Raw genomic sequence first — 18,507 nt, 5'->3', positions numbered from 1 at the left:
TTCACTGTGTCCCATTGTATATCTAATGCTTTGTAATTTACAGGTGCTGGTCATAAAATTAGAATATCATCAAAAAGTTGATATATTTCAGTAAATCCATTCAAAAAGTGAAAGTAGTATATTATAGTTATTCATTACACACAGACTGATATATTTCAAATGTTTATTTTAATTTTGATGATTATAACTGACAACGAATGAAAATCCCAAATTCAGTATCTCAGAAAATTTGAATATTACTGAAGACCAATACAAAAATAATATTTTTAGAAATGTTGGCCAACTAAAAAGTAAGAATATGAAAAGGATGAGCATGTACAGCACTCAATACTTAGTTGGGGCTCCTTTTGCCTGAATAACTGCAACAATGCGGCGTGGCATGGAGTCGATCAGTCTGTGGCACTGCTCAGGTGTTATGAGAGCCCAGGTTGCTCTGATAGTGGCCTTCAGCTCTTCTGCATTGTTGGGTCTGCCATATCGCATCTTCCTCTTCACAATACCCCATAGATTTTCTATAGGGTTAAGGTCGGGCGAGTATGCTGGCCAATTAAGAACAGGGATACCATGGTCCATAAACCAGGTACTGGTAGCTTTGGCACTGTGTGCAGGTGCCAAGTCCTGTTGAAAAATTAAATCTGCATCTCCATAAAGTTGGTCAGCAGCAGGAAGCATGAAGTGCTCAAAAACTTCTTGGTAGACGGCTGCGTTGAACTTGGACCTCAGAAAACACAGTGGACCAACACCAGCAGATGACATGGCACCCCAAACCATCACTGACTGTGGAAACTGTACACTGGATTTCAAGCAACGTGGATTCTGCGGCTCTCCTCTCTTCCTCCAGACTCTGGGACCTTGATTTCCAAAGGAAATGCTAAATTTACTTTCATCAGAGAACATAACTCTGCAGCAGTCCAGTCATTTTTTTCTGTAGCCCAGGCGAGACGCTTCTGACGTTATGTCTTGTTCAAGAGTGGCTTGACACAAGGAATGCGACAGCTGAAACCCATGTCTTGCATACGTCTGTGCGTGATGGTTCTTGAAGCACTGACTCCAGCTGCAGTCCACTCTTTGTGAATCTCCCCCACATTTTTCAATGGGTTTTGTTTCACAATCCTCTCCAGGGTGCGGTAATCCCTATTGCTTGTACACTTTTTTCTACCACATCTTTTCCTTCCCTTTGCCTCTCTATTAATGTGCTTGGACACAGAGCTCCGTAAACAGCCAGCCTCTAGCAATGACCTTTTGTGTCTTGCCCTCCTTGTGCAAGGTGTCAATGGTCATCTTTTGGACAGCTGTCAAGTCAGCAGTCTTCCCCATGATTGTTTTGCCTACAGAGAGACCATTTAAAGGCCTTTGCAGGTGTTTTGGGTTAATTAGCTGATTAGAGTGTGGCACCAGGTGTCTTCAATATTGAACCTTTTTACAATATTCTAATTTTCGGAGATACTGAATTTGGGTTTTTCATTAGTTGTCAGTTATAATCATCAAAATTAAAAGAAATAAACACTTGAAATATATCAGACTGTGTGGAATGAGTGTATACATTATACAAGTTTCACTTTTTGAATGGAATTACTGAAATAAATCATATTTTTTATGATATTCACATTTTATGACCAGCACCTGTATTTTGTACCCTTCTCCTGACTGATATATTTTAACAATGAGGTCCCTCTGATGCTTTGGAAGCTCTCTGCGGACCATGGCTTCTGCCCTAGTAGGCAATCTGATTATTTAGTCAGGTGTGTGCCAAGAAACTACAGGGGTTTTTAAACACATGTTAGCCAATTTCACAGACCTGTGGGAAGATACAGAGATAAAATCAAATTTGAGAGCTGTTTATCTATGAAAGACAAAATTGTCAATAGGTTATATGGTTTATAGTTACTTTACCCAAGCGACCGTGTTACTCATTTATGTCTTTTATTGTGTTTGCTAATGTTTGTGTTTTTAACATTTACTCTTTGTTGTTTGATGAAAATCCGGTATGCAATTCCTTATTGAATGGATTCTAGATCCATCTTGTTATGGACATTTTTGAACTAAGGTACATTTAAAAAGTGTATTTTCTATTACCTGATATGTAACTCTGGTCTTTGTTTGTGACACACATTTCTGTATAATATCAGAGGATTATTAGGTACTCGGACCATCTGTTTATCTCCATAAACCAAGAAGGGTATCAGTCCTTTGTTCCTTAGGAATGTGGCCCTTGGGGGAAGTAAGATCAACTGGCCTCTTTAGGTGAACACAACAGTAAACATTATGGCAGGAAGGATAAGGTGGGGGGACAGCCCACCCTTTGGGTAAAACCTATGTGACATAAGACAGATGTGCAGCAATTTACCACACCCCTTTTAACTGTAATAAATATGGACTGTTCTCAGATGATTATTCTGTAAGCGTTTGACGCGTCTCTCTATTTGCAAATAAACTGTTAAATTGTGCCAAGGGAATTTTGTGTCTGTCCTTACTCCTTTAAAAGTTCTGATCAATGGAATTACCATCACAATCTCTAATACCAATTCTCTATTTTTCATGTCCGTTCTGAAATGATGTCCAGTATGGCGCCTCCTGTGGCTGTATTTGTCATTGTTCTGCTTTCACTCATGGTGTCACTTTCCATTGACTTAATAAAGTGAAAGCAGGGGGGATGTATGATATGATAATTCATTATGATTGGAAAGAGTTGAACTGAGTTCAAAGTGAATGAAATTGGTACTTATACAGAGTAACTTGAAACATTTTGTTTTTCCTGTTTGCATAGTTATAACGGAGCATTGGCATCGGATATGTTTTACATCTTCCATTCACATGATTTGTTGTTAATTTGTTTATTTGGAAATTGTTTGGTTTGATGTAAGGTCTAATATTTTAATGGTTAAATTGAGTAGATCTAACCATTTCAGATTTTTCTAAGCAAAGTCAAGTCTGACAAAATCTTATTCCACTGCTAGTTGCTATCGGGTTTAAACAAGGAATCAAACATCAACCAAGCCAGTTCTGTATGGAAAAGGACATTTGACATAGACTATTATGGAAACTTGTCTTAATGGGGTGTAAGGTTCACTCTGATGATGGAACTTCTGAGATCCACAAGTTTTCAGTACTGATCTATTGTCTTCATTTTTAGGAGTTGACAGAACAATTCCCCATTGTTTTGCACTTATATGTTCAACAGATCAGGACATCACAACCCCTTTTCATCAAGTCTACCAACTAGATACAGACAACTGTGTAAGTACTGCAACATGTTCAATAAGGATTATTACTACCAATCTGCTACTTCCAAATCTTCCTGACTACTCACACGGCAGAGCGATGCCAGGGTCAGTTGGCTTCACACTCCATTTCTAGATCATCAACAGCGAGATGAGGAGAATCCACCTGATGGACTGCACATACTACAGGTCAGAGTAATACGGGCCAGTGGACTGGAAAGGTCACATGGTCCCATTATAGTCAAATACCCTGTTGTGGTGTTAATCTTGAATTAGTGTTGGAACCTCACTACTCCACTGCACAACTACACTGAGTTGATAGGACAACCAGGCAATTTCCTGGGTCTGCATCACACTGACTGCAATAACTTTACATCACTTATACAGGACAGAGAAGACTGAAGACCAGAACTACAGGACACTTGATTGGAAACTAATTTAATTCCTTACAATCTAAGATTTTCCTAAATAAACTGTCATAGTGATTTCATATGTATGAAGGTTAGTTTCTTGCAAGACAGATGGGAAACTGTATGATGACAATCCCAATATTAGATGTATTTTGTGATGATGCCTAATGATCAACATTATGACAGCTATCATGGTATGTTTTGATAAGGAATCCTCCCCTATTAAAGGTAGAATCTTTCCCTATTTAGAGGTATAATTTCTAACAGGTACAACAGGATATGCATGTTTTTTGTATGATATTTTAGCATGAATAATGATACGGATGGGGGGGGTTGATTGTTCAATAGACTTTGGGGAAATCCTTAATCATGATGTCTGATTTTCTGTTGAACACCGTTAACACTGATAGTAGCCTGTTGTCAATGTTTCTCGACCCTTATAATCTGAGGTGAAGGAGGGATTGATGACTGTCATACATTGAGTTATATGTCAGAGTGGCATGTGTCAATTGTCTTGTTTACATTCATTTTCATTTGAGGAACAATAAGGCCTCATTGGTCAAATACTCCTTTTTTGGAGTAATTGACCAAGTACAATTAGGAATTGAATTGTACTTTCAATGTTTTATCAAATATGTAATGTTTTTTCTTACATGCGTGACAGGGAGTGTATGGATGTATGCTTGTTATGTTTAGATAACGTTCAGTCAAGGCACAACAGTAATTAGCAAATGGACGTGTATTCTGGGTTGCATTGTCTATAAATACCTAATTGAATTACTCTCTCCCTTGATGTCCAGGTATGCAATCTTTATTTCAAACACTATACGAAACGGTTGATTTCTAACAGGTTTTAGCAGTTCACTGGTGACACCTTATTGTGTTTGATCCAGTTCATTACTATTATTAGAATTTCAGCAGTTCACTGGTGAAACCCTTCTGTGTTTGTTCTGATTCATTATGAGGGGGCCAAGCAAAAATGTTGTAGGTATCTTATTGTTTTTGTTAGTTTTATCTGCTGATCTTTTGACCTTACATTTGTTGTAAAGTTAGTATTGGAACCAAAATCTACGCTGGAAAAATCTATGCTGGAAACAACATGAAAAAAAAAAAACATGAAAAAAACAACATGAAAAAAACATCCTTTTTTACATGTTTACACATAAAACAGTAATTTCAGGGTCGCAGAAAGCTGTTGTGTTGTCATTTATTAATTGCGGGCTATAATACCACACCGACTGACTCAGGAGTAGCCTACTTACACTGGTAGTAGTGAGGAAGCACGAATGAGCATTAACTTTGGTCTTAATACATTGCCGACTGCAAAAATGGTTAGAGAGCCTGGTAGGATGCTTCTGTTTGGCTTGACATTGCTTCTGTTTACTTTGACCAGTGCAATGAATGCCAGTTAGCCTATCGAAAAACCCAGAGGAGGAAATAGACTAAGTATTTTTGTAGGTTACAAAAACAGCGCATCTTGTGGGTTTCACAGTGATAACGAGTTGATTTCAACGCCAGGGCGTAGGTCCAAACCGAAAGGAGTTTGGGAAAACACGATCACTTAAATTATGAAGCTGGTCCTAAGCACTGGCACTGAAATTAACCCATTTCAATGCAAGGACTCCTGGCACAGACACGCAAAGAGGCGCAGTTCTCGTCTCTGACACAGGATGGCTAACACACTTTGAGTTACTCTTGTCCAATCAGAAGTTTTCCGTGTTTTCATGTCCCCTTTTGGTATCACCTCAGCTCAGTTGGAACCTCGGTACTAAAAAAGTATCTGGTACCAGGTACTATCCCAAGCGTCATTAGAGAGTCTCTCATTGTTGCCCGCTGCTAGCCCAAGAAGCTATGATTTCAAGAGTGTTCAAGAGTGGACTACCAGTCCAACTGGACTTAATATTCCAAGCTGACGGTCATATCCTGATAACCTGTGGGTCTGGCCCAAGTGGATTTCACTCTTGGGCTGTAGGTTGCACTTGAGCAATGCTGTGGTGCTGCTTCAACTCCCTGAACCTGGCGCTACTTCAGGCATCTCCTGATTATGGGAGTGAGATGTATGCATCCTTTCCTTGCAAGGCCTCAACGCACAGGTGATTGCATGCCCCGGTTTCCCCTTACGCTGGTTGGGACACCCGTATCGGTCCCTACCTAGCAGTTGGCTGGATAGAGCGAGACCAGAGGGTCTTGCCCCTGATTTGGACCAGTCCCTTTGTGTTCATGACTTTTCAGTCAGTGCCTGACAAGATATAATCATAAAAGACCATATTAATTTAGCTCTGGCTATGGACAATCACTTTTGGTACATCCCATCTGCACTTTATTTGCGTTTGACGCTCTAAGTTAATGCCCTAACATACCTTCACTTGCTGTTGTATCTGCTTACCAGGATCCCAGATAAGCAATGGCCTATCAGTGCAAAGTTTAGGAGCAACCTTGATGTTACCGCCCCTGGTGTGGCTCATTTGGTGCTTTCAGCTTAGGGGAAAAGATGATCTGGCATCCTTTTTGTGATACTATTCCGCCTCTCAGCTTAGTGTAATTATGCATTGTCCCTTAAAGGGGCATTAAAGTGCCTGATTGAAAGGGAACCTTTGGATACGAAAATAAAAATGTCTTATGCAAAGGTTATGATATTGTGTTAATAGTCCTTCCTTCCACCTTCCAGACTGAGTAGCACTGAAACCTATTTCATGACACATCCCTACCCCTTTGTCTTCCTAAATTGCACAACCTTAACCTTATGGCAGAGAAATACATTTAGACTGTGGCCTGCATAGATGTTCTCTCCCAATCTGTGAATAAAGAGATTAGGCCGTCTAATCCCAGAAAACCTTCATCAAATCTAGTTCTGAGTTTTTTCTGCAAATCTTATTTGTATATTAACTATGATTTAAATAAAGTGTAACCAAGTATATATCGCCTTGAACGTAAGTACCCCAGATCTGGGGTTTTGCAATGTGCAAAAACAGTGCCATTTGTAAATAGTTGTCTGTTATTGGATTTTGCACTACTTAATAATTGTTTGATAACACATTTAGTTTTTTGACCTTTTATTCATCACACTTTATTGCTTTTATAATTTGATTGATTGTTTTTATATTACTTATAATATTGTTTTTATAGTGAATATTTACTTTTTGGCACATCCAATGTGCAATAACAGTGCAATTACCCTTTCGGGACACTTTGGAGAGGTTGAAAGGACACTTGAATGTATAGCACATTATAATATAAGAATCTTTGTAAAATGTAGGATTTTTTTATTTTTGGAAAACAATATATTTTTTTAGATATTTAAATTTTTTGCCACATCCAGTCTGCTGAAACAGAGCAATTATCACATTAGGCCACTTTGGAGAGGTTTAGGGACAGTTGGGAATGTCTATTGACACCACATACTAAAACAGTATGTGCCCAGCTCATACTCTTATGTCTATCAAGTTCAAATTTTTTGGTGATGATGGTGACATGTTTGGGAAGCCATTTGTTGTGTTTTCAGACTAAATTAGCCATAATTGAATGATTGCTTGTTTTTCAAAAAGCCAAATCTAAATAAATATGAGTAAAAACTGTTAGAAACGTTTGTGTTTCATCTTCTGTATTTAGAACTCCCTCATTCCTATATATATTCTGATTATTTCCTCAATCTCCCAGGTGTCTTGTATCCAAAGATACCAAGATTGTGCATGTCCTAACAACATAAGTCCACATGAATATCAGTTACTTTTGGGTATGTCTATTTAGGCGGAAATCTTCATTTCTGCATTTCCTTTCAACAGGATATTTAAAGAAAGTTTGGCTAATCACTTTCAAAAAGGAAACAGGGTTTTAGGCAGTATGTGCATCTGACAAATAAACTTTGTGAATGACTTATGTAAGGGTTCATGGCCAGCAAATAATTTCACTGGTACTGTATATCCAACTGTGGAAGAGGTAAATCCACGATGCATTGCCTTTTGTAATGATAAACTTGAATTTGCATTTCCCAACCTGTTTAAAAAATTTTGTCCTGAGGGTAAAACTCCAATGAAGTGGGAGTAATCTGTAATTAAAAATACTTACCAGGTTCGCCATTCTGACCTCTTCTTCCCCGCTTTCCTGGCGGGCCTGCAAACAAAGAATCAAAAAACACTTTAGGTTTGGTTAGTTTTGAATTTAAATGCATTCAGTGGAAGTTTAGAATTTAAATGCATACAGGTTCAAACCACCATAAACAGGAAAGGAAGAGGGTGTTCCAAAATGTTGACTTTGGATCTTCTAAATATTCTAAGGTCCATTAACTATGTAAACACAAATAAGATGCAAACTTAACAGGAAACACATTGTGCAATGATGTGCAAATAATTTAAGCCTTATAAGCAATATAAAATAGTACAAAGACAACATATCAAATGTTGAAACTGAGAAATGTTATTGTTTCTTGAAGAATACACTGGTCTCCAAAAATGTATAAATAGGTTAAAACTGCACATAAAAATAGTTTTTGCCTTTATGTGGATGTTATTTCCTTATTGCTAAAATGTTATTTTCAAATGAAGTATTTTAAGTGTTTTAATTGAGAATCATGTGACGACACCAGTCAAAATGTCATATGGGATTACGTTAATGAATTTTCTACATATCATGATATTAAAACTTTTGAAATCAATAATACTTAATGAATATGTAAAGTGGGGCAGTAACCAATATTTAGAGCTCAGAAAATAAAACTTTTATTAAATTTTTTCACATTATAATGTGTTTTCTTTAAACGTGACCCTACTTCAAGTTCAAGTACTTTACCCACATTTTAACGCTGCAATGGGATTTAAGATGTAAAATGTCTGATTTTTTTTTATAGTATTTGGCATTGTACCATTGTTTTCTGAAATCCATAAAATGAAATAATGCGTTTTAAGGGGAAAAATCATGACTGAAATTGTAACTTGGTATGACACCTTATGAGTTTACACATTAATTGTAATTTTTACGCAACTTACACATAATTGATGTTCATAAATAATTACTGTTTGTTATGCAAAGGGAGTCACACTGAAAATAGTTTTTTCAAGGAAATTAATTAGGCAACACTGTAAAGAACTACATATTCCCCCTGTGTAGTTTATTTCCAAGATTTGGCAAGTATACAAATGTTAAACATTTCCCTTTAAATCATTTGAACTGTTATTTCATATTTATGAATATCAAAAAAGAGCAACAAATTACAAGAGGATATTCAGACAATAGAAGGCCTCATAGCATGATAAACTAATGGTATTTAGACTTTTATTTCAGATTTTCTTTTATTGAACTACATTTGTTACTTGGTTCTTCAATTACAAAGCAAAACCTCTCTTTCTTTTTCGCCGAAAACTCCTCCTTAGCCAATGGGTCATCATTCTTCAGAGCCCTGAACCTTGCTGCTCTGTCTTTGTTTGAGAATGGCATCTAGAAAAATCATCAACATGTGAAAACTGTACATGTTACATGTTAACAGTTACTGATGAATAATTATATAAATATTAAACATCTAGGCAAATGAAACATTTTATAAAGATGGTTCATTCTCTTTTGAAAAGTTCAAACCTGAAATAGCTAATAACACACTATACAATGAAGTATGCTTAATTACTTGCTTTGTTAACAGAGAAGAAAAGTTATGAAATGTTTATTAATGCTTTATTTATGTGTAATGACGCTACACTTAATATCCAATGTGACCCAACAATGAATCTTCATTAATATAGGCTAATATTACCAAGCATTTGTGTGTGTGTGGGTGTGTGATGGTGGGGAGAATAAGTCCACAGGTTAAACTTAAGTTAGAATATTAACTTACAACAAACTGGGACTAAATAACTAGCTGGTCTGGTTGTTGAAGAGTATTTGGTATGGTTAAACATTCTTTTATGCTGAAAGGAAAATGTTAAGCTTGGGCAGAACAAGTAAGCAAACCTATGGAAAATTTGTCAGTAGGAAATTAGTTGTGGAAATTCTTGCACTGATGTATACTTGGTAGTCCTATACATGTATAAATGAGTTACTAGTTAAAGATGCCAAGAGGGATCTGGTGTTTGCCTAAGGGGCATCCTTGACCGGTACCAGCGGTTACTCATAAATCAGTAAATCTGTATAACCCTTTAGTGTCTATCTGTTGATTGTCCAGACATTGTGACTCCTCAGGAGTTGAGAAGGATAAGGTGGGGGGACAGCCCGCCCTTTGGGTAAAAACCTATGTGACACAAGACAGATGGGCAACAACTTACCACACCCCTTTTTCTCTGTAATAAATACTGTTGAATGACCTGTATTGAGTAAGAGACTCCTCTGAAAATTATGTTTGTAAGCGTTTGATGGGTCTCTCTTATTTGCAAATAATTAATAAAACTGTTAAATTGTGCCAAGAGAATTTTGTCTCTGTACTTCCTCATTAAAGAGTTCTGATCGATGGAATTGCCATCACAGCTACTCACTCACTTCAGTTGAATTTCCTACCACTGAAGAGAGAAAACAACTGTGATCGCATTGCTACAGCTGCGAATCACATCACTGCCCTGACTTTTGCTGGTGTAACAACAAATGTGAAGTTGTAAGATATTACTTTCTGGAGTACAATGATGCCATGACCCAGAAGATGAATTGGACGACATGAGGAAATCCCAGACTCTGATACTGTTCAAAATGTTCAGGCAAAATTGAAGCATTTCATTGCAGTGCCAATGGTAGAAAGAAAACGCTAACTCCTCTTGTATAAAACAACTGTCCACGGATTACATTTACAAGAAAAGGACAACCATGGCAATTATGATAGCAACATAGAAAGGTGCATAGATTCTTGGAGTACTGAATGCCTTGAGTGTGAACGGTAGTGAAAATACGCGTTGTAAATAAGGTCAACAGACTAAACACAAACAACAAAAGACTTTGTATGTAATCAGAGGATATATAATATTTTCAGTCTGCCGCAATTTTTTTTTACATGTATACAGGTAAGTGTAACGTTTGCTAACTAGCTACAGATAATTCTTTTTCAAAAAGTTGTCGAAGTCATTTGTGTTGCAAGTTTCTAGCTATGGCTACTGATATTACTGTTAACATAAACTGGTTTCTAGCTTGTTTGTGATTATGCTTAGGTATTGATTGCACAGTAACTGACGTTACTGTTAACATTAGCTAGCTAAGTAACAACATTAACTTACCAGCTATCTAACATTTCTTAGTTTCTAGCTTGTGTGTGATTATGCTTAGCTATTGTTTGCATAGTCTTCACAAAACTGAGCACGTCACTTAGTTTGATAAACTACCTGATTGACCAGTCATTCATCTAGGTGTGTGATTATGCCTATATAATCTATAACTCTAAAATGGCTCGGTGACTGTCCAACTATCTAAACTTACATTGCTTCTACTCTTTATTATGAAACCTGCTGCTAAGCTACTTTAACTTTAACGTTTATACCTGATGTATCAAGTACATGTAATTATTTATTTTTTATTTGGTTTGATATAGTATGTGTTTATTAGAGAACAACCAGACCAGTTTAGCACAAGGCCAGTGTCCCAATTTGAATACTTAAATAGCTGGGTGCGTTTAAGGCCTAAGTGGGTGTGAACTGCGCTGTATGGGCATAAACAAAGACCAGCTCTCTGGAAAGTGTGAATCTTTCAAGGCTTTTATCTCAGAACTAAGTAGAACAGATGATCAACTTTTGAGGCAGCTCATGAAGTTTGAGGCTTTCTCAAACTTCATCAAAGTTTTCTATACCATTACAAAGCTCTGAATTTGGACCTTTATAAAATGTAATAAAAAGCTACATTCAAATTTTGCGATAAGCCCCTGTTCAGGAATTCTGTCACATTTTATGAAAGACATACTGACCTTTCACCATTGTTTGGGGTTCCTTCAGGGTCTTCCTGGTTGTGTAACATCCTCTCTGATAAAATGTGAAAAGAGAATTCCACATAAAATTGCTCCAGATTGCTTGCTATTCCGGATGACATTGGCTGACTGCCAGTTTTGGGACAGAATGCTCCAAAGCATAACAATCAATTGGATTGGATTGGACAGGGTTTGGACAGTTATCCGATATGAAATCGTATGACTATAATGTCCTATAATTCTTAAACTATGTAATACCCTCAATACAGGTTAATCTCTTTTGATAAAAAGATATGAATAAAGTCAATAAAATTTATTTTCTTTATAAAGGGATTTGGACATCAAAATTGCACATCATGTCATTGGGCCAGGTAGCATTGTACTGTTCTGGACTATTCCCAGAATGGACTTTTTCTGAGCAACGTGGCTGCAGCCAGATGCCACTCTGTTTCCCTGCGTTAGCTACGGCCCGGTACTGTGTTACATTGTTTAGAGCTTAAAGTATTTTACTGCCCTGATAGTGGCAGATTTGCAGTGGAACAATTTGAGCTATTTTGGTTTTGTAGATCTTAGTATTCAATTCAACCTTTCAAAGTTGGCTAGTATTACCAAAGAAAGAAATAAAAGCTTTGTGGATTGGGTGTACAAAAGGCTCCATCCTGTTAACGGTGATTGTAATCTGAATGGCTTGTCGGTTGACAAGCAATGTACTAGGTACTGTATAGTGATCAATGGGTTTACGGTTAGACAAAATGTAGTCAGCATGTTTTAACATTGACAGAATTACATTTTTAAAGATACCTATCTAAATATGCTGATGAGGAGCCACAACAAAACTGGGGAAAAGTGATGCAACAGGGAAGTTGTGCTTTCTTCATATTAAATACCCAGTTTCTGTGAGTCAAAATGCAGATCAGGCAATCAAAACAATTGGTTTACTTTCATGTAATGGAACCTTACAATGTAGCAAAATGACAAGCTACACCATGCTAAAGTGAATGGGGGAAAACATTACATTCGGGTGAAAGTCATTTTTCAAAACGGCTACCCTACTCTTATAGTAAAAACAAAACGTTCATGGACAAAGCTGTTTACTTTTCATATTAAAAAGGCTGGTAGCCTACATGTGTCTTTCATATAATTACACCATTTTACAGCATTTTCTTATTGCGATAAGATGTGTTAGATTGCATCAAGCTGTGATTGCACTCTTCCAAACACATGGGGGAGCTAGAAAGCTGAAAATGCTATTTGTCTTTGAAAATGTATTTCTAAATGACAGTAGCACACAATATTCTCCTAACATAACAGGTTCAATTAAAGGCGAAAATGTATGAAGATAGATTTATATCAAAATCTAGTAAATGTGTTAGCAGCAAGTCACAAATAAATAATGCAACTTTCTGATAAATATCATTATCAAGAAATATATACATATAGTCTCACAAACATCAAAATCAAAATCCCTAAACAAATGATGTATTGTTAATAAAAACAAAGTATGATTGGAAAATAAATACACTCTAATGTATTTGTCCTCTTGCTCAGTTATGCACCGGGGACTCTCACTCTTTCTACTTTGGTTAGAGACAGTTTGCGTTGTCCTGTGATGGAGTACTACACATCAATGAATGAGATCTTCAGTATCTTGACAGTTTCTCACATAGGATCGTGAGAAACTGTTCAGAGAAACTTCATTTCTCGGAACAAGAATAGACTGATGATGAAGTTCTTTGTTTCTGGACATTTTAAGCTTGTTATCAAACCCACGACCGCTGATGCTGTTTTCAGTGGTGCTAATATTGTTGCAAAAGGGTTTTCTAATGATCAATTATACTTTTAAAATCTTTAAAATGAACTTGGAGGCAGAGTCAACATCTTGAACTTGTTGTTGTGTTCCACAAACCATACCTGAGCCATTTTTGCTTTGTGGCATGGCGCATTATCCTGCTGAAGATGCCAGTGCCAGGGAATACTGTTGTCATGAAAGGGTGCACAAGGTATGCTACAATGCTTAGGTAGGTGGTGCGTGTCAAAGTAACATCCACATGAATGGCAGGACCCAAGGTTTTCTAGCAGAACATTGCCCAAACCATTACACTGCCACTTCTGGCTTGCCTCCTTCCATGTATACAGGTAAGTTGAATGTCTGCTAGCTACCTAAAGATAATTCTAATGTCTGTTTTCAGAACGTCTGTTACTGTGCTGTTAACGTTAGCTAAAGAGCTAGCTAATATTTCCTGGTTTCTAGCTTGTTCGTTAGGTAGCTAGCATTACCTGTTGAATAGCTATAAACATAGATAAAAATACAGTAACATTTAATGTAAGGTAGCTATATATGTTTATTTATTTGGTTTAATATAGGTTATGTTTATCAGAGACAAACCAGACCAGTTTAGCACAAGGCTATAGTATCCCCATTTGAATACTTAAATAGATGTGTGGGGTTAAGGCCTAAAAGACCAGCTGTTGGCGTTATTTGCATACGAATCGTCCCTATTAGCATGGCCATTCTCCTCCGCAGCATCACCATCCAGGCAGAGCATCAGTTCATCCACTAGGTCATGATCAACCTATGCTATATAGATTAAGTCTAAAAAATTATGAATTACAGAATTAGTTTGTTTTAAATGGTTAATTAATTTGAAAAATATAAGAATGTGTTTGTATTGAAGGTCTCATCAAAAACAACGTCAAAGCATCACAGCGCGTATTTGCAAGTCTCTCCCGGGGGTTGTAGTGGGGCTATCGAGTTGATTTCAACGCCAGTGCATAGCTCTAGTCTCCAAGATTATTGGCATATAAGATTGTTCTATAGGTGATATGAATAATCTAAAAACCGAGAGGAGTTATTAGGGTAACACTTTACAATAAGGATACAGTATTAATCATTATTAAATGCATTAATTGACATGGAGTCATGACTTCTTAATGCATCTATAAAGCACAAAGTGCTTTTACAAAAACACACAGCCTTAAACCCCAAGGAGCAAACAACAGTAGTGTTGAATTTCAATGGCAATTCATCCATTGATGTCATGCATTCATTGAGATGTGATTAGAACCTGGGTACCATTTGAGTACCAACGCTAAGCTGGCGTGGGCTGTTTGCGGATTAAGTCGGAAAACAGGGTAATTATTTCTAAATAGTTTTCTGTTCGTCAGTTTAGAATTCCGACAACGGAACAATGTATTATACGCCTATTTAGGAAAAATAATAGAAGGAGTAGGGTGTAGCTTTCAAAATGGCAGTTTTATTTTTATTACAAACTCAAACGCCAATTGGCGTAGGCATTTGGCGTAAGCAGCATATCTTTCCCATAATTAGAATCAGAAAGAGTTTTATTGCCAAACAAGGAATTTGTTCTGGCCATTGGTGCAACAATTAATACAAAAGGAATAAGGGAAGTAAAAAGAACAGTGGGCTGTGCATAAAAATAGTAGACTTGGCTTTAATAAATTATTATAAATAGCTAAAAAGTATATGTAAGGTGCAAGATTTTGTCCAGTTGAGGGTTTTTCATGTATGTGGGGAGGGGTGATAGATTTGTTATGTTGAGGGTTGTGTGTGTATGTTGGGAGTGGGCTATAGTCAATTTGGTGCCAGTGCATGTTCATGAGGCATCCTGCTGTCGGAAAGAAACTTCTTGTGGCGGTAGGTTTTGGTCCTGATAGACCTCAGCCTTCTGCTAGAGGGGAGAGCACTCAATAGTCAATTTCCAGGGTGACAGGGATCACCCCTTCATCAAACTGTAGTTTATAGGCTCTGTGCACAAGCGTATGGACGAACTTTCCGCTTTAGCCAGATGTTGGCATATCATTTTCAGGTTTACTTAAGGTGATCACCCGCGTCGCCCAAAATTTCAGTTTTTAGTAGATGTCTCCAAGACCTGCCTAAAATAAGCATTACTGATGTCCGTCGAATTGTTGATACCTGGTCCCCTGATCCAACAAGCAAGCGGAACAAGGGATTCAAACTCTACGTATCTAGTTATCTGCACAACTACGAGGGTAAGTAGTTTACTGTGGTGTGCCGGCCGGCAATCGGCTAAGCTAGTTAGCGACGTGTTCCTTTTTAGTGTAGTATTAGGCAGGACAATAGAACGCATAAAAATTCACCCTAGCCTCAAAAACGGCAAAAGAACGCTGGCTGAGCTGGAACGCTAGTGCATCCCCATAGCAAGTGAATTGAAACGAACCTTCGTTCAGCCTCTTCTATCCTGAATGAAGCTTAAAATTCCATAGCCTCAAAAAAGCACCAAAACAGGTCTCCTCTTTTATTTTACTACTGTAACCTCATTTCACAACAAAACTGAAAAATAACAACTGGTATAGGAAGTAAACATCTGGTCCTATATGGTATTAATTGTGCTTAAACCTGCATTACGTGGAAGTATAGAAATGGTATATTTTATTAAAAAGAGGACATTCTCCTGATTAAAAAAATGCCCCACTTGTACCTTGAAACTTAAATGAGTCACGTACATATTTCTTTTTTTTTCTCTGTACAACAGCATCACTCATCTTGTTGTGAGTTGAGGTGTTTACTAATGTGGATGAGTATTAGTAAGTAAACCGGAAACTTTTTTGTGTATAGTGTATTGTCAATGAAAAGAGGATTACTAAAGGTTAGTTAATGATTCATGCCTGGAGATAGAAGTGCAAATGCTGTTAAAACACAAAAAACTGCACCATTTGGCCTCTTGTTGCTTTTAAAAACATAATGAGGATCTCTCACAGTAAAAAAAGATGGTATGAACTGACTTACATGGGTCAAGACCAGGGACATCATTAGGCCTATTTTAGGGGGGCTTTAGCCCCCTAAAGGTTAGGGTAAAAAAAATTTAGATCTTAAAAATGCGATGTATGGAAATTGTTTAGTTGCAATCCATTAAATTCGACTTGCACGACAGATGTCATGTAATATCAAAGTGATCAGTCTTTTTTTTCCTTTACCAGAAGGCAAGAAAGCTAGCTACAACTTTCTAGTAGACACTTCAGAGAAGACTAAGATCTGTCATTTGTAATACAAATAAAAAGCAGGTATAATGTAATTCAACAAAATAGTAAGGTGGCCAATAATAGGAGGTCATATTTTTTTGTTGCGTCCCTAACCAACTATTTCCCATTAATGACATGGGAAATAGCTAAAATTTGAATGTCACTTATAATCATCATAAACATCGATGACTTGATCAAATGATTACACAGTACAGGAAGATATTTTTCAAAATTGTTGTTTGATATGCCGATAATTGGGGGTTATGTTACATTCAATTATTCTGTTCAGAACAAAATTGTTGGAAAACTGTGTGTTTAACCAGGGTTCCTTAAAAAGTCTTAAAATGTCTAGAAATAAAATCAGGGAAATTAAGCTCATAAATTGTCTAAAATGTACTATAAATTTGCTGTAGGTATTACATTTGCAGATGGTGTGTTTAAGGATGATGGAAAAAATTTCAAGCGCAATGGCATGGTACATAAAATGTTTAATTAGCCTGTATTTGTTTGATTAAATTAGTGAAGGAAGATACGTATTGGAGGCTGTTGGCACCAGAAGGAAACAAGCACGAGGCAAGATGCAATTTGGTGGACCTAGACCATGAAAAAGAGTACAGCAGAGCTACGCCACTGAGGAGAGTTTGGGGTGGTGTTACAAAACAATGGTATATACAGTGGGAAGAACAAGTATTTGATACACTGCCGATTATGCAGGTTTTCCCACTTACAAAGCATGTAGAAGTCTGTGTTTTTATCATAGGTACACTTCAACTTTGAGAGACGGAATCAAAAAAATAAATCACATTATATGATTTTTTAATTATTAATTTGCATTTTATTGCATGGCATAAGTATTTGATCACCTACCAACCAGTAAGAATTCCGGCTCTCACAGACCTGTTAGTTTTTCTTTAAAAAGCCCTCCTGTTCTCCACTCATTAACTGTATTAACTGCACCTGTTTGAACTCGTTACCTGTATAAAAGACACCTGTCCACAAACTCAAACAGACTCCAACCTCTCCACAATGGCCAAGACCAGAGAGCTGTGTAAGGAAATCAGGGATAAAATTGTAGCCCTGCACAATTATAGATTGTAATTATAGATTTGCAGCATATGTTTGTTTCAGCTCTTTGGGCTTCTGGCATTAATTTGGATAGCCTATTTTCTGGACTGATGTTTTTTTTGGAAGATGCAACATGTCAGCTGACACAACGACCTTGCTATGGTAAAATTTGGATGATGGGCAGCGAACGACTGATCATTAAAGTGGAGATTTTTGTATGTCCCAATTCACCCCCAATGAAGACCTTATTTACTTTCTAGCTAGTTTACACACTGATGCTATGTTCTGCTTCGTAACCTCTGACTGTTTCATCCTAACGTCGTTGGTGCCAACATGAATAACAATATCTCTGTACTCTCTATACTTGCCAGTTTAAGACTTGGCTAACACCAACCCCAGATTTGCGGCTACGTCGGTGGCTCTGCCCCCCAGTAAACAGTGTACAATCGCCGGCTGATTCTTTAATCTAATACTGCAGGAAATGGAATGGCTGATGACTAAAGTTTTTCAGTTTTTCCAGGCCACCGGTAGAACATGGTGAATGTTCTGGAGTGGCCATCACAGTCTCCTGACCTTAGAATAATTGAGCCACACTGGGGAGATTTCAAATGTGCAGTTCATGCATGACAACCAAAGACTTTGCATTTAGCCAAGATGAATGGGCAGCTATACCACCTGCAAGAATTCGGGGCCTCAGACAACTATTACAAAAGACTGCACGCTGTCATTGATGCTAAAGGGGGCAATACACAGTATTACAGTTTTTGTAAATTGCTTCCACACAAAATCTTTATATGTCACACAATTTGTGAAACCTGTCACTCAAAGAGCAGAACCAAACTAAGTCTGCAGAACTATAAGCTAATTCTCAACCTTTCACTCAGTTTCCAATTTCATTAAAATGTTTTTGTAAAATATTATGGAAATTTGTAACTAAGGTACATTTGGG

General features: G+C 37.2%; 1 protein-coding gene across 11 annotated transcripts in view; it reads right to left on the bottom strand.

Moving 5' to 3' along the window:
* The window catches only part of LOC105008546 (collagen alpha-1(XXV) chain), a 388,822-nt gene that overhangs the window by 289,828 nt on the left and 80,487 nt on the right, over nucleotides 1–18,507 (bottom strand). For 10 of the 11 annotated variants that reach the window (XM_020044365.2, XM_020044363.2, XM_020044369.2 and 7 more), the window contains exon 3: nucleotides 7,697–7,741. The exons of the other annotated variant lie outside the window; for it this stretch is intronic. In XM_020044365.2, the coding sequence (XP_019899924.1) occupies nucleotides 7,697–7,741 (45 nt within the window). The remainder of the gene's footprint in view (nucleotides 1–7,696; nucleotides 7,742–18,507) is intronic. 11 annotated transcript variants of the gene reach the window in all.

This window comes from Esox lucius, chromosome 24 (genome assembly GCF_011004845.1).
Source record: "Esox lucius isolate fEsoLuc1 chromosome 24, fEsoLuc1.pri, whole genome shotgun sequence".
Lineage (NCBI taxonomy): Eukaryota > Metazoa > Chordata > Actinopteri > Esociformes > Esocidae > Esox > Esox lucius.
Note: the sequence above shows the minus strand (reverse complement) of the source record. Positions and strands in the feature narration are given on the sequence as shown.